This window comes from Bubalus bubalis, chromosome 21 (assembly GCF_019923935.1).
Source record: "Bubalus bubalis isolate 160015118507 breed Murrah chromosome 21, NDDB_SH_1, whole genome shotgun sequence".
NCBI classification, from domain to species: domain Eukaryota; kingdom Metazoa; phylum Chordata; class Mammalia; order Artiodactyla; family Bovidae; genus Bubalus; species Bubalus bubalis.
The window spans coordinates 49,383,708-49,397,029 of record NC_059177.1 but is presented as its reverse complement, the minus strand read 5'-3'; the positions used below and the strand labels follow the sequence as shown (position 1 = coordinate 49,397,029).

The 13,322-nt window shown below is 42.0% G+C and overlaps 1 protein-coding gene across 11 annotated transcripts in view; it reads left to right on the top strand.

The window, feature by feature from the left end:
• The window catches only part of DOCK3 (dedicator of cytokinesis 3), a 289,619-nt gene that overhangs the window by 189,312 nt on the left and 86,985 nt on the right, over window positions 1–13,322 (top strand). For all 11 annotated transcript variants that reach the window (XM_025271944.3, XM_025271942.3, XM_025271937.3 and 8 more), the window contains 2 exons: window positions 1,073–1,161; window positions 6,844–6,969. In XM_025271944.3, coding sequence (XP_025127729.2) covers window positions 1,073–1,161; window positions 6,844–6,969 — 215 coding nt within the window. The remainder of the gene's footprint in view (window positions 1–1,072; window positions 1,162–6,843; window positions 6,970–13,322) is intronic.

The following is a 13,322-nucleotide window of genomic DNA, read 5'->3' as shown; positions in this document are numbered from 1 at the left end:
TATCTCTGAATGGTCTCTATACAAAGCCTTTTATTTAGAAACCAGTTGTGCTTCATTCACACCACTGGATGGCACATGATAGAACTCTTGCTGGAGTTTCCGCCTGGAAGTGGCTGTGCCGGACCACACACTTCTAAGTAACCATGGAAAGATCTTGTGGGTTTCCCTTTGTGCATGAGCTCTGTTTTCTGGGGTCAGTGGTTCTCCCTATCCAACAGGAGAAAGGAGGGGCTGAGGCTATGAAGACTCCCAGTATCTCATGGAATTTTCAAGCATGGCCCTAATCTCATTTCAGTGGTTTCATCAATGTGTCTACTTTCAGATGAGGAATCCCTTCCTAGTCTCTGTTCCTAAGCTGTACCAAATGGTTGTGTGACTGCAGCTTTCTTGGAAATGTTCTTTAGAGGGGAAGACTCTAAAAATGTCAGAAATTAGCAGAGGTGCAGGTCTGTTCCTCCATTCTCTCTTTTCTTCCACTCCTGAAATTCCTCTTACATATTTAGGCATCCAGACTTCTCTCTAAGGCCTCCTTTCCCTTGACTACAGAAGATTTCACAGCTAACCAAGCCACTACTCTCTTAAACTTTTCTTCTTAGCCTGATCTAGCTAAAATAAAACCACAGGCAAATATGCACATTGCCCTGAGGTTAGCAGGATTTTTCTCTGAGGCCATTATAGTGACAGTTGAATGACAGTATAAAGCCAATGCAAGACACGAGAGTTTCTAAACAGCAGTACTTTTTGAGAGGAACTGTTTTTTTCCTCTGTCGGGAACTTTCCTCTAGTGCCTAGTTGCAAGTATGTGTAAGGAACTAACAAAAAAATTGTCAGGCGGGAAAGTGCTACTTCAGACAAAAGCATATTTTGCCACTTAGAGATATTTGCAGAGATTCCTTTTTGAGTTTCTACTCTTCCCCCAAATGTGAATCTTCTTGTGCCTTCCAAGAAAACAAACCTTGTCTAATTTAGTAAACTTTAAGTTCATTTCTTTAGGAAAGTGTTGTTGCACATTGAACATCAGACCAGATGTTTAAAACTCTTGACTGTCATGATGCCTGTCCTTCTGTTACAGGTGCAACAACGAGAGTGAGTGGTCCCAGATCCACGAGAATATCATCCGCAAGTCCAGCGCCAAGTACTCTGCCCCCAGTGCCAGTCATGGTAAGGTGCTTCTCTGGCTAGAAGACTTTGTGTTGCATTTGCAGTTGCTTATCATACACACCTTAGTTTATTTGTGCTGATCAGTTACCAGATATAAAGTTGTTTCCTACAGACATTTATTCTCCTTTTCAGGCAGTTTCTATTTCCTTGTGTGATGATTTGAAACCTTCTCTAGTTATTAATACTTCTTTTAAAAAAATTTTTATTGGAGTATAGTTGATTTACCGCAGAAGGCAATGGCAACCCACTCCAGTACTCTTGCCTGGAAACTCCCATGGGCGGAGGAGCCTGGTAGGCAGCAGTCCATAGGGTCGCGAAGAGTCAGACACAACCGAGCGGCTTCACTTTCACTTTTCACTTTCATGCATTGGAGAAGGAAATGGCAACCCATTCCAGCATTCTTGCCTGGAGAATCCCAGGGACAAAGGAGCCTAGTAGGCTGCCCTCTAGGGGATCGCACAGAGTCAGACACTGAAGCGACTTAGCAGCAGCAGCAGCAGTTGACTTACAATGTTGTGTTAGTTTTAGGTGTACAGCAAAGTGAATCAGTTATACATATACATATATGCATGCTTTTAAAAATTCTTTTCCCATATAGGTCATTACAGAGTATTGAGTAGAGTTCCTTATGCTATACAGAAGGTCCTTATTGGTTTTCTGTTTATACATAGTGATGTGTATGTCAATCCCAATCTTTCCTTTCCCTCCTAGAATCCATAAGTTTGTTTTCTACATCTGTGACTCTATTTCTGTTTTGTAAATAAGTTCATTTGTATCATTTTTTTAGTCTCTACATACAAGTAGTATTATATAATATTTGTCTTTCTCTGTCTGACTTATTTCACTTAGTATGGTAATCTCTAGGTTTATTCATGTTGCTGTAAATGGCATCATTTTATTCTTCTTTTGACTGAGTAATATTCCATTATACATATGTACTAAACTTTTTTATCCATTCCTGTGTCGATGGACGTTGAAATTGCTTACATGTCTTGGCTATTGTAAACCATGCTGCAGTGAACATTTAGGTGTGTGTATACTTTCAGATTATGTTTTTCTCCAGATATATGCCCAGGAGTGGGATTGCCAGACCATATGATTGTCCTGTTTTTAAGTTTTTTAGGGAACCTCCATATTGTTCTCCACAATGGCGGTACCAATTTACATTCCCATCAACAGTACAGGAGGGTTTTATTTTTTCCACACCCTCTCCAGTATTTGTAGACTTTTTGATGATGGCCATTCTGATTGGTGTGAGTGATAAATACCTTGTTGTAGTTTTGATTTGCATTTCTCTGATAATCAGTGATGTTGAGCATCTTTTCATGTGTTTTTTGGCCATTACTTCCGACCACAGTGCATTTTCTGCTCTTTCTGTGGTGAATTCCTTGTGCTTTGATAGGTAACTTGAGTTGCAGTTTGAATCCAGAGTGAACAGAAGTGTTGCAGGGTTTGTCACATTGTGAAGTCTGTGTTTTCCTGAACAGAGACTACATACCCAGCCCTCCCCCCACAAAAGACACATATTAATATCACTTTTCAGTGTTGGCATCACCGAGAAAGCCTGACACTAATGAGAATCAATGATTAGTCTGCCATTATCAGTCATTTGGAAACTAAAATAGAAAATCTTTATTTCAAGCAGCTTTCATCTTAGTTCAACTTCTCCTTTTTTTCCCTGCTTTTATTTTAAAACTGTGTTTAATATGTATCTAAATCTTGGTGTAATTGTACATGTTAGCATTAATTCTAAACTGAATATGAAATGTTTGATTAAATTAGAAGCAGTGTTTAAAAATCTATAAGACCTCCTGAATAGATATTTTTCCAAAGAAGACATACAGATGGCCAACAGACACATGAAAAGATGCTCAATATCATTAATCATCAGAGAAATGCAGATTAAAACCACAAGGATATATCACCTCAAACCTGTCAAAATGGCTGTCATCAAAAAGGACACAAATAACAAATGTTAGCAAGGCTGTAGAGAAAATGGAACCCTCATATCCTGTTGGTGTGAATGTAAATTGGTGTAGCCACTGTGGAAAACAGTACGGAGGATTCTCAAAAAACTAAAAACAGAACTACCATATGACCCCACAGTTCCACTGCTGGGTATATATCTGAAAAAGATTTAAATGCTATTTTGAAAAGATACTTGCACCCCAGTGTTCATAGAAGCATTATTTATAATTACCGAAGTATGAAAGCAACCTGTGTCCATCACCAGATGAATGGATAAAGAAGATGTAGTGTATATGTACAATAAAATAGTACTCAACCTTAAAAAAGAATGAAATTTTGCCATTTGCAGCTACATAGGTGGAATTGAAGGGTATTATGCTAAGTGACATAAGTTAGAGAAAGACAAAATACTTACATGTGGAATCTAAAATGTAAAAAAACTAGTAAGTATAACAAAAAAGAAACAGACTCAGATATAGAGAACAAGGTCTTGCTTTCCAGTGGGGAGAGGTACATGGGGAGGGGTCAGGGACTAAGAGGTACAAACCACTATGTATAAAATAAACACACTACAACAATATAACAACACAGAGAATATAGCCAATATTTTATAATAACTACAAAAAGAACATACCTTTGAAAGTTGAGAATCACTCTGTTATACACCTGATACTTACATAATATTATACACCTGCTGCTGCTGCTGCTAAGTCGCTTCAGTCAGTTGTGTCCGACCCTGTGCGACCCCATAGACAGCAGCCCACCAGGCTCCCCCATCCCTGGGATTCTCCAGGCAAGAACACTGGAATGGTTTGCCATTCCCTTCTCCAATGCATGAAAGTAAAAAGTCAAAGTGAAGTCACTCAGTCGTGTCCAACTCTTAGCGACCCCATGGACTTTAGCCTACCAGGCTCCACCATCCATGGGATTTTCCAGGCAAGAGTACTGGAGTGGGGTGCCATTGTATCTCAATTAACATATAAATAAAAACCTGTGAACTTTTAATATACTCTTGAAGATAACTATCAAATTTACATAGAACCATGTTTCCCCAGATAATTTTTACCTTGAAACTATTTCATAACCTGTTTTATATAACCTTCTTTGTTTTAATGTTATAAACCTGTTGTAAATAAAAAAGTTTCCCTTGAAAGTGAAAGTCAATCAGTCATGTCCAACTCTTTGTGACCCCATGGACTATACAGTCCATGGAATTCTCTAGACCAGAATACTGAAGTGGGTAGCCTTTCCCTTCTCCAGGGGATCTTCCCAACCCAAGGATTGAACCCAGGTCTCCCACATTGTGGGTGGATTCTTTACCAGCTGAGCCACAAGGGAAGCCCAAGAATACTGGAGTGGGTAGCCTATCCCTTCTCCAGAGGATCTTCCTGACCCAGGAATCGAACTGGGGTGTCCTGCATTGCAGGCAGATTGTTTATCAACTGAGCTATCAGGGAATCCCCCAAGTTGCTCTTAAATGACAGTGTAAAGCCACTGCAAGGCATGGCAGTTCTTAGAGTTGTTGAGAAGAACCTCTATCAAGATCAGCATATTTTCAGCTAGAAGGGTCCTCAGAGCAGTTCCAACCCAGAGGCTATAAAGTTTGAGATGCTCAGCTGGGAGTACTTGAATTCTCTCAAACTCTGTAGCGTGGGGTTCCTCAGGGCTGCTCTCACTGGTTTTAAGAGCCCGTTTTTCCTCATATGTGCCTGGATGCCAAGGAGCTACATACATGCAGTGTGCTGGAAGGTGAAGGGAGTTCATATCCCTCACCTAAAGCCGGACTAAAGCAAGAACCTTACTTTTTAACAAAACAAGTTGCAATTTGGAAGACTGTTCATGCCCATATTTATGGTGTTTTTTGCTGTATTTATGTATTTTATTTATAAAAAGCTACCCTTGGCTACAAGTTGGAAAGCATTTTAAAAGAGGGATAGTGGTAATAATACATTAAAAGAAACAACCAAAAAGCAGTTTCCACCATCACCTAACAAGGTTAGAATGCTGAATTTTGTCTTACTTCCCAGAATGACCAAAGTTTCCATGCCATTGTCAGTGTCTTATGATTTTTGTCCATGACTCACAGACACTGGCCACTTAAACAGTGTTAGAAAAGCACCCCTCCCTCTGTGCTGGGAGCACCATAGACTTCAGAGAGCCTCAATTAGGATGGCCCTACTGAGGGCAGGTCTTCGTGCACTTATGGGAAGCCCAGGAAGAGAATAGGCTGCTTTACTTTAGAGTGTGTATCTGACTGCTTCTTGGCCAGGCTTAACTTGGAAGCTGTTTGGAAATCATGTTTCAACTCCTTCATTGAGTAAATGAAGAAAATGAAGCTCCATCAGATACTTTAGTGGCTAAACCAGGGAGGCCAGATTTCGGGATGCTGGGAAACAGAGAGGAGGGCAACTTAATCTCCTAGACCACAGTCTGAGTTTTAATAGAATAGTCCTCTGGGTTTTTGAGATGGTTTTGACTTAGATTCTTTTTTTTTTTTAATTAAAAATTTTTATGTTTAACATATATTAATGTGAAGCATCATTTCAGGTCCAGGTGCCATATGGAAAGTGATCGATGTTTCAGGGATGGGAGAAGGGTGAATACTGGGAGACATCCAAATTATAAACATTTGAAAAATCCTGGAAGAATACACATTTTCTCTAAGAATAGACCTACACAAAGAATCTAATTTTAATTTGTTTGTTTGTTGCTGCATATATTCAAAGTAATATTATAAGCAGTTTTAAAATAAACATAATTAATCTTTGACCCTATCAAATTAACTATCCACTTAGCTTATCTATCGGAGAAGGCAATGGCACCCCACTCCAGTACTCTTGCCTGGAAAATCCCATGGACGGAGGAACCTGGAAGGCTGCAGTCCATGGGGTCGCTGAGGGTTGGACATGACTGAGCGACTTCACTTTCACTTTTCACTTTGATGCATTGGAGAAGGAAATGGCAAGCCACTCCAGTGTTCTTGCCTGGAGAATCCCAGGGATGGGGGAGCCTGGTGGGCTGCTGTCTATGGGGTCGCACAGAGTCGGACACCACTGAAGTGACTTAGCAGCAGCAGCTTATCTATATTTTTGTTTTACTAAAAATATCAACAACATATTTTAATGTATGTAGTTCAATACCATTTACCTTCTAAGCATGTACTACTTCAATATAAAAAGAATTTTTAAAAAATTTATAAAATGTTAAATGAAATATTTTACTTTAGAAAATATTAGAAAGTGAATTTTAGAAGGGAATAAAATTAAGGTTTTTTATAAAATCCACCTTTAATTTCAAAAGTTAGTATATATATATCTTGATACACAGACTTGAAAACAGTATCTAAGCTTTGTAGTATGCAACCTAATAAAGTGAGACAACTTAACTGATAAATATTACTGATGATACCAAGTAAATCATTGGGTAGCATATTCAGAACAAAAATTTAAAGCCATCTTAAAAAACATCAATTTTGGGGGGCTCAAATATGGTTATAGGCTCACTGAGAAAAGTTACTTTTACGATACTGTTTTTCTATTAGCTTTCTAGAATATCTCTTCAGAATAATATATACTTTCTGCCTCAAAACTTTTCTCAATAAAAATGCTGAATTTTGCACATTTTTCTCTGGGGGAAAAAAAAAACCTCTTTATGTGTTTTCTAGGGTAGAAGTGTGATTCTGAGTTTAAAAAAAAAATGCTTTTGTTTTTGTAGGTCTTATCATTTCTCTGCAGCTTCTTCGTGGAGACATGGAACAGATTAGGAGAGAAAATCCTATGATATTTAATAGGGGATTGGCAATTACAAGAAAATTGGGATTTCCTGATGTCATCATGCCAGGTAGGCAGAACCTCTTGGGGCTGGGGTGGGAGAGGGGTTAGGAGAATGGAGTGTGGTGCTCCCCTTGTGAGCAGGTGGCACACCACACTGTGGAGGAGCCCCGCAGCCATTGACAGCCTCTGCAGCCAGAGTCAGGTTGCTGACTGCAGTCTGCAGCCAGTGGCTCCTTTGGCTCTTGTTGGCATTTGTTCTTTTCCAGAAGCCCCCACATACCTTCACCAGGGCAACACAGCACAATCTGGCACTTGAACCTTTTTGTCTCTTGTGGAGACTGGATGTTAGGAATCAACACAGAGCTCCTCACAGGGATGCCTTATTTATACTCTTCTCTTCAGTTACATATCTTAGAAGAGAATCCCCTCATACATCGTCTTTAAGGAAAATAATGCCTATAGTGTCAGTGAATCCCAGTTCATGTAGAAGTAGCAGATTTATTTGTATCAGAAAAATGAATCATAACAATGAAAACACTATACCACATCAGGAAAATGGATTGGCAAATGGTATAGGTTAGGCAGTGTGAATAGTACTACGTGGCCAGTTTCTCAGCAAGTGTCCTAACCCCTTTCACCTAATGCCCGGTGGAAAGCCAGAGCGGAAAGTGGGAATGCATTGGCTCTCAAGTGTGGTTCCAGCAGGTTAACCTAAAGCTCGTGCTTCCTAGTGAGGCAGATGTGGGTCAAGCTAGAGCAGTGGATCCAAACAGGCCATCAGAACCAGGGGGCTGTGGGGAATGAGGGAAGGATAGAGGTGTGGCTCTGATGGATGGGAGGCAGTCAGGAACCAGAGAAGATGGGAACAAGGAGAAGGAAGGAAGAACAAGGAAATAGCTCCTTGTCTGGATGAATTACAGGAGGTATGACCCTACCTTTTCCATTGAGTTTCATTCAGTGTTCTGCTAAAATTAAAAGTGTATTCGCTTTTGTTTAAAAGAGCCAAGCCAGGCTAGACTAAACTGATAGTGACCACTCTAAATAATCACCTCTTTGGAATTCTCCATAGTGCTGAAAGCTCCTCTTATTGGAAATATATGCCAGCATATACCCAGGGAAGAGTATGGCCTGAGCATACAGAAGGCCTTGTGATGGATTCCAGCTGTCCTTCTGCTCCCCATACTATGCCCAGACTTGTTTTCTGTCGCTTTTATTCTCTCTCCATAGACACTGTGACTGCAGAGCAAGCTGCTGTGAACAGCCTTTGTCTCTTGCTCATGCATACAAGAGGATCTTTTGAATGACAGTCCTAGGGTGATGTCCTCCACAGGACATGTCTCCCATCCTGTCCTGACACTGTTTCTCAGCCCTCTGTAACCCTAGTGATCAGGAGAAGAGCCCAGACATCATCCCTAGCTTCTTGGCAACATGTCACTGAAGAAATAATTGGTGATTACCAAAACTGATCTGATGATCATTTTTAAATGAGCTATCCAGGCTCATGATATGGAGTCATATATTCTGAAAGATATGCTTGAAGTCTTTTCTCTCTTTTAAGAACTAGTTTGTCTAAGATTTGGACATTGCCTTCCTCTTAGCCCTCACATAGTCATAGAATCAAAACAAAGTGAGCAGAGACTAGAAAGAAACAAGCTTCAGTCAAAAATCTTTAAGCAGACTAAATTCAAGAGTTACAGCGTCCATACCTCTCCTGTGGAAAGAGATCTTTTTGTGAGCACTCTGAATCTCTGTGTCATTGGCACACAGGTTGATAAAGGGCTTCTGAGAAAGTTGGACATGACCTTGGAAGTAAGCAGTATCAGTATCATTGGTGAGGCAAGCAGAGTGTCAGGAGCATTTCCTCCATTGGGCAGCTGAGGCGTCACCGTCTGATTTGCCCCACAAGACAGAGACACTGGCAGTCCTAGGGCGTCCAGACTGGGGCTGTGAATGTGCTCTTTGCTGAGTTGTCTGCCCTTGAAGTATTGAGTGCTGGAGCTGAGAGTGAGGATTGATTCACAGGCAGGAAGCAGTCCTCTATGTGTCTCTCCTCTCTTTTACCTTACCTCCTCTCGAGGAAAGACTTTTTTTGCACAGATTGTGTGCTAACAACTGACAGGGCCTTTAATGCCCCCACAAGATACTATGAGAGTGGGTTTGCCCTCCTTGGGTGAGACGATAGGGCTGGCCCTGAAGGTTCTGCTAGAACAGCAAGAAAAGTGTGCAGCAGTGTTTCCAGTTGTGGCCCACCTGTCCTGGGAAACCACGTCTGTGACAGGAAGCCCCTTTGTGAGATCACCCTCCACCTGCAGCTGGTCCACTCTTCACCCGTGGGAATACTGGATCTGGGCTGCAATGGTCCCTCAGCCCTCATGGTGCTGGTATGACCGAGTTACAAGAAATTGCAGCTTCTTGACACATGGTCGTAAGAGAAATGAACAATAAAATGAATTATGTTAGTAACTGTGAGCGTTTCAGCACTGAAGTCTGAGAAATTAGAATACATGGAAAAATTAGAATGGTTCATATACTGTGGCTCTTATTTTGAAACTACCAGCATTTGGGAGAAACTACTAGATACTCATTTGGAGAGGTCCTTTATGTCAGATGGCCCAGACAGGTCCTTGTCAAAGCATATTGACAGAGCTTATAGGTCTGAGTTACAGCATTTAGACAAGTTCTAACCACACCAGTATCTGACACACAATTTCAGAAAAGGGCTTTCCAGTGGTCTATTGCTTTCCATGAATGTGTAAGGTACACCATGTGACTACTGTGAACAGGAGATGTCCTACTCTTTGCCACAGCCACGGCCCTGACTGCATAGGCATCCAGCTGTGTTCATGACTCACGTTAGTGAGCACGAGGCAAGACCACCATTGCTCGTGGTGTTCTGGGAGTCGCAGAGAAGGCACATAAACCCAGGAAACTCCATCCAAGATTACAGAAGAAGAAACCGACATGGGAACTTAAGCCTGATTTTGAAACTGAGCACCTAATAGCCTTTTGTTGGTTTATTGCCATATTTCTGTGGGTAGTTCCTCCTTCCCTCCCAACTTATTTTAGTTCATTACAGAAACTAATAACTCTACAACACACTTTTACTCCTTGAGATTTTTTTCAAGAAAATGGAGAGGAAATACTGGAGCAGGGCAGACGTTTCAGGTGAATGAGCTTTCTGTGACTCACTTGTCAGCATTAGCCCAATTAGAACTTTCAAGAAAACTGTCAGCCAAAAGACTGTAAACTGAAAGGGAATGATTTAAAACCTCTCGCTCAAGAGTGGTCTGTACCCTCCTCCAAACCTCGTCTAAGCCAGCAGGGGTGTGCCACCAGCTTCTGTGCCGTTTTCCAAGTGTCAGCTTTCTAGGAGAGTCTATTCCCTGGAGTCAGTAGGAATGCAGAGCTGTCATGGCTCTGTGGGAAAGAAACCTTTTAACTTGTTTTCTAAGCCTTGAATTTGTAAGGTTATCATTTACCGTGGGCGTTGTGGGTCAAGTTTCATATTAGTTAAATGAGCTTCTCTTTTGTCAGAAGAAATCTGCCCTGTGATTTTAATATATTCTAGCTGATGGCTAAGATTTTTTTTCCCTAAACCAGTACTGCTCTAACTTTAGTATGTATCAGAATCACCTGCAGGGCTTGTGAAAAACACATTGCTAAACCCACCTCAAGAGTTTCTGATACAGGAGGATTGGGGTGGGACCGAGCATTTGTATTCCTCACAGGCTATCAGGTGATGGTTTAGGGCCCCCTTTGAGAACCGTGTCCTAAAGAGTACTCTGCTTTAGGGATGCTTTGCCCCTCTCTGAATCAGACCTGGTACAAGCTCCTCTCTGGGTTGCCCTGACCTTGCCCTTTAGAAGGCAGCTATGCTGGCATGGCAGCCCTCAAGGGGGCCCCCCGACTCCTGCCCTTGTGCTCAGAAATACACTCTGTCCTTTGCTTTGACCCCTGATATAAAGTGCATGCTTCATCACCAACCTGCAAGTGATGTTTTTTTCTCTTTTCCTGTTTGTCTTAATTGTTCTTGTTTCTCTCTGTGCTGTCCCCTCATTCTCGCCCCTTTCTTTCTGGTGCAGAGATGAAGATAGTTGGGTGTAAGTTCCTGCTTTTGTGTGTCCTGTCTGCTTTTGCCTGCTTTGTTTCCATCTTCATTTGTTTCATGGAATGTTGCAATACTGGGGTGGGGTGTCATTTACATTATTAATCCTTCATCAGCCTCACCTTTTGGGATAACTGACACAATGTTAGAGAAGCTACCAGCTCAACCTAGAGACTGTGTATTACTTTAGGTGTTTATTAAGATCAGAGAAAACTAAGGACATGTTGGAATATTTAGAAAACCTTACAAAGCCCTAGGTGAATAGATACAGGAAAGGATTTTTATGAGACAGATCAGCTATTCCCATTGAAAAGAAAATGAGTAGTGCTTATCCCAAGCTGTGAAGAATTAGAAAGGCAGAAAGCTGCTCTTATCAGCTCTGCTGGACACATCTCATGACTTTTGAAAGAAAAGTTCTCCTCAAAAGAGTGATGACAGTATTTACCACAAGTAGATTCAAAAGATTGTGGTCAGTCTGAGTGTCACATGAAGCTTTGGCCGTATTTCTAAGGGATGGTTTAGGAATGATCACATGTGGTCCCACAATGGGTTGGAATAGCCCCACATTCCTGACCCAAGAAAGGAATAACCATGCACAGTGATGTCACACTATGTCCATTCCTGTCATTCTGTTAGAGCAGAGAACGTCACTGACTTAGTAGCAATAGAAACCAATAGAAGTGTGACATTAAAGACTTGGTTAGAAAAACAAAGAACCTGTCTTTCCTGGGTACTTTAAAGAAATCTTCCCAAGAGCTTTTTTAAGTCTCTTCCTCAGAATAAGAGCTACTCCAGCATATAAAACTTTGGTCGCATGTCTGAAACTGTCCATACAGGATGGTAGTTAACATCTCCACATCTCCGTGAATGCTGTCAGGAGACTCCTGTTCTGCCAAGAAATAGAACTGGCCCTATCCCGAGCAGGCTGCAGTGTCTCCTTGGAGAAGATGCGTTCTAGTTTTACGTGGTCTTAAGGGAAAGAAAGCACTATCCACAGAAGCTCTTTCTAATCCTGTCTCGAATTGGACAAGTTCTAAATAATGTAGTAGTTAACACTATTATCCTTGAACCCAGAGCCTCACACGTGGTGTGAGTCATTTATACAGAAGGAACATGAATGTAATAAAGAATCCAAGCAAGACGTAGTGCCCCCCAAACTCCAAGTAAGGCTGGCGTGTCTGGCAAGAGACGATCTTGCTAACAGAGACTCTGGTGCCTGAGCTGGACCTCGAAGACTCTGAAACCTCTGTAGAGACTGCTTTCAGAGGAGACCTGCAAACATGTGATGAGCTGTTTCTCCAGAGTCGCACTAGGATGCAGGTCTTTGGATGATCAGGCCCGGCCACTGAAGCACACGCTGTTCTCTCTGCTGGATGCAGCTCTGTCCCAGTGCTTCCCAGCCCCCTGGGATTCCGGTAGCTGCAAAGCACTGCTTCCTTCTGAGACCTCTCTCTCTAAGGACCCCAGAATGTTTCAGGCCAATCCCTGACATCATCAGACGGCCTCAGGTCCCTGACCTGGCTCCCTCCCCAGCAGCTGTTTTGTGTCGACTTCTAGGAATCTGGAGTGTTGCTGGGTCGTGACGCTGCTCTAGACAGTTGAACACTGTATCAGCAAACTATAGCCCACAGGCCAAATCCAGAAGCCTTTCATACTGTCCGCCAACTCAGAATGGTTTTTTACGTTTTAAAAGGGTTGTGAAAACAAAGAACATGTGGCCCACAAAGCCTGAAAGGTACTTACTATCTGGCCTCTTCCAGAAAAAGTTTGCCAGCCTCTGCCGACTCTTAAGTCCCTAGTTCTCTGACATGCAGCTGTACCAACAGCTGTCACTGGCTGCTGTGAAACTGAAAAAGGGACAAAGATTATTTATTCTGAAGCCCTCTTACAAGAACAGCCTCATTCATTCATCTTCCCATTCAAGAAACTCTGTTGCGTGTCAACTGAGCACCAAGCATTCAGAGATGTAAGGCACTGCTGATGCTCTTAGAGGTTCTGCCAATCTTAGGAAGCAGAGGACACCTAGCAAATGGAATCAGGGCTGCCCTCCACAATACACACTCCCACTTGCTTCCAGAAAGCCTCCCCCCTCCATACTCATTCCATCAATCCTCCATGCTGTCTAAGAGCTACCCAGTTCCACACCCCCAGACAGACTTCACTAGCATCTTCCCAGCAGACCCACACTTTATGGTCGCCTGATGTTAAACCCTGGAGAGCATCAGAGTTACCTGATGCTTTTTAAAGATACAAGTACACAAGCCCCACCCAAGACCTACTAAAATCTCTAAGGGTGAATATTCGAAATCTAGTTC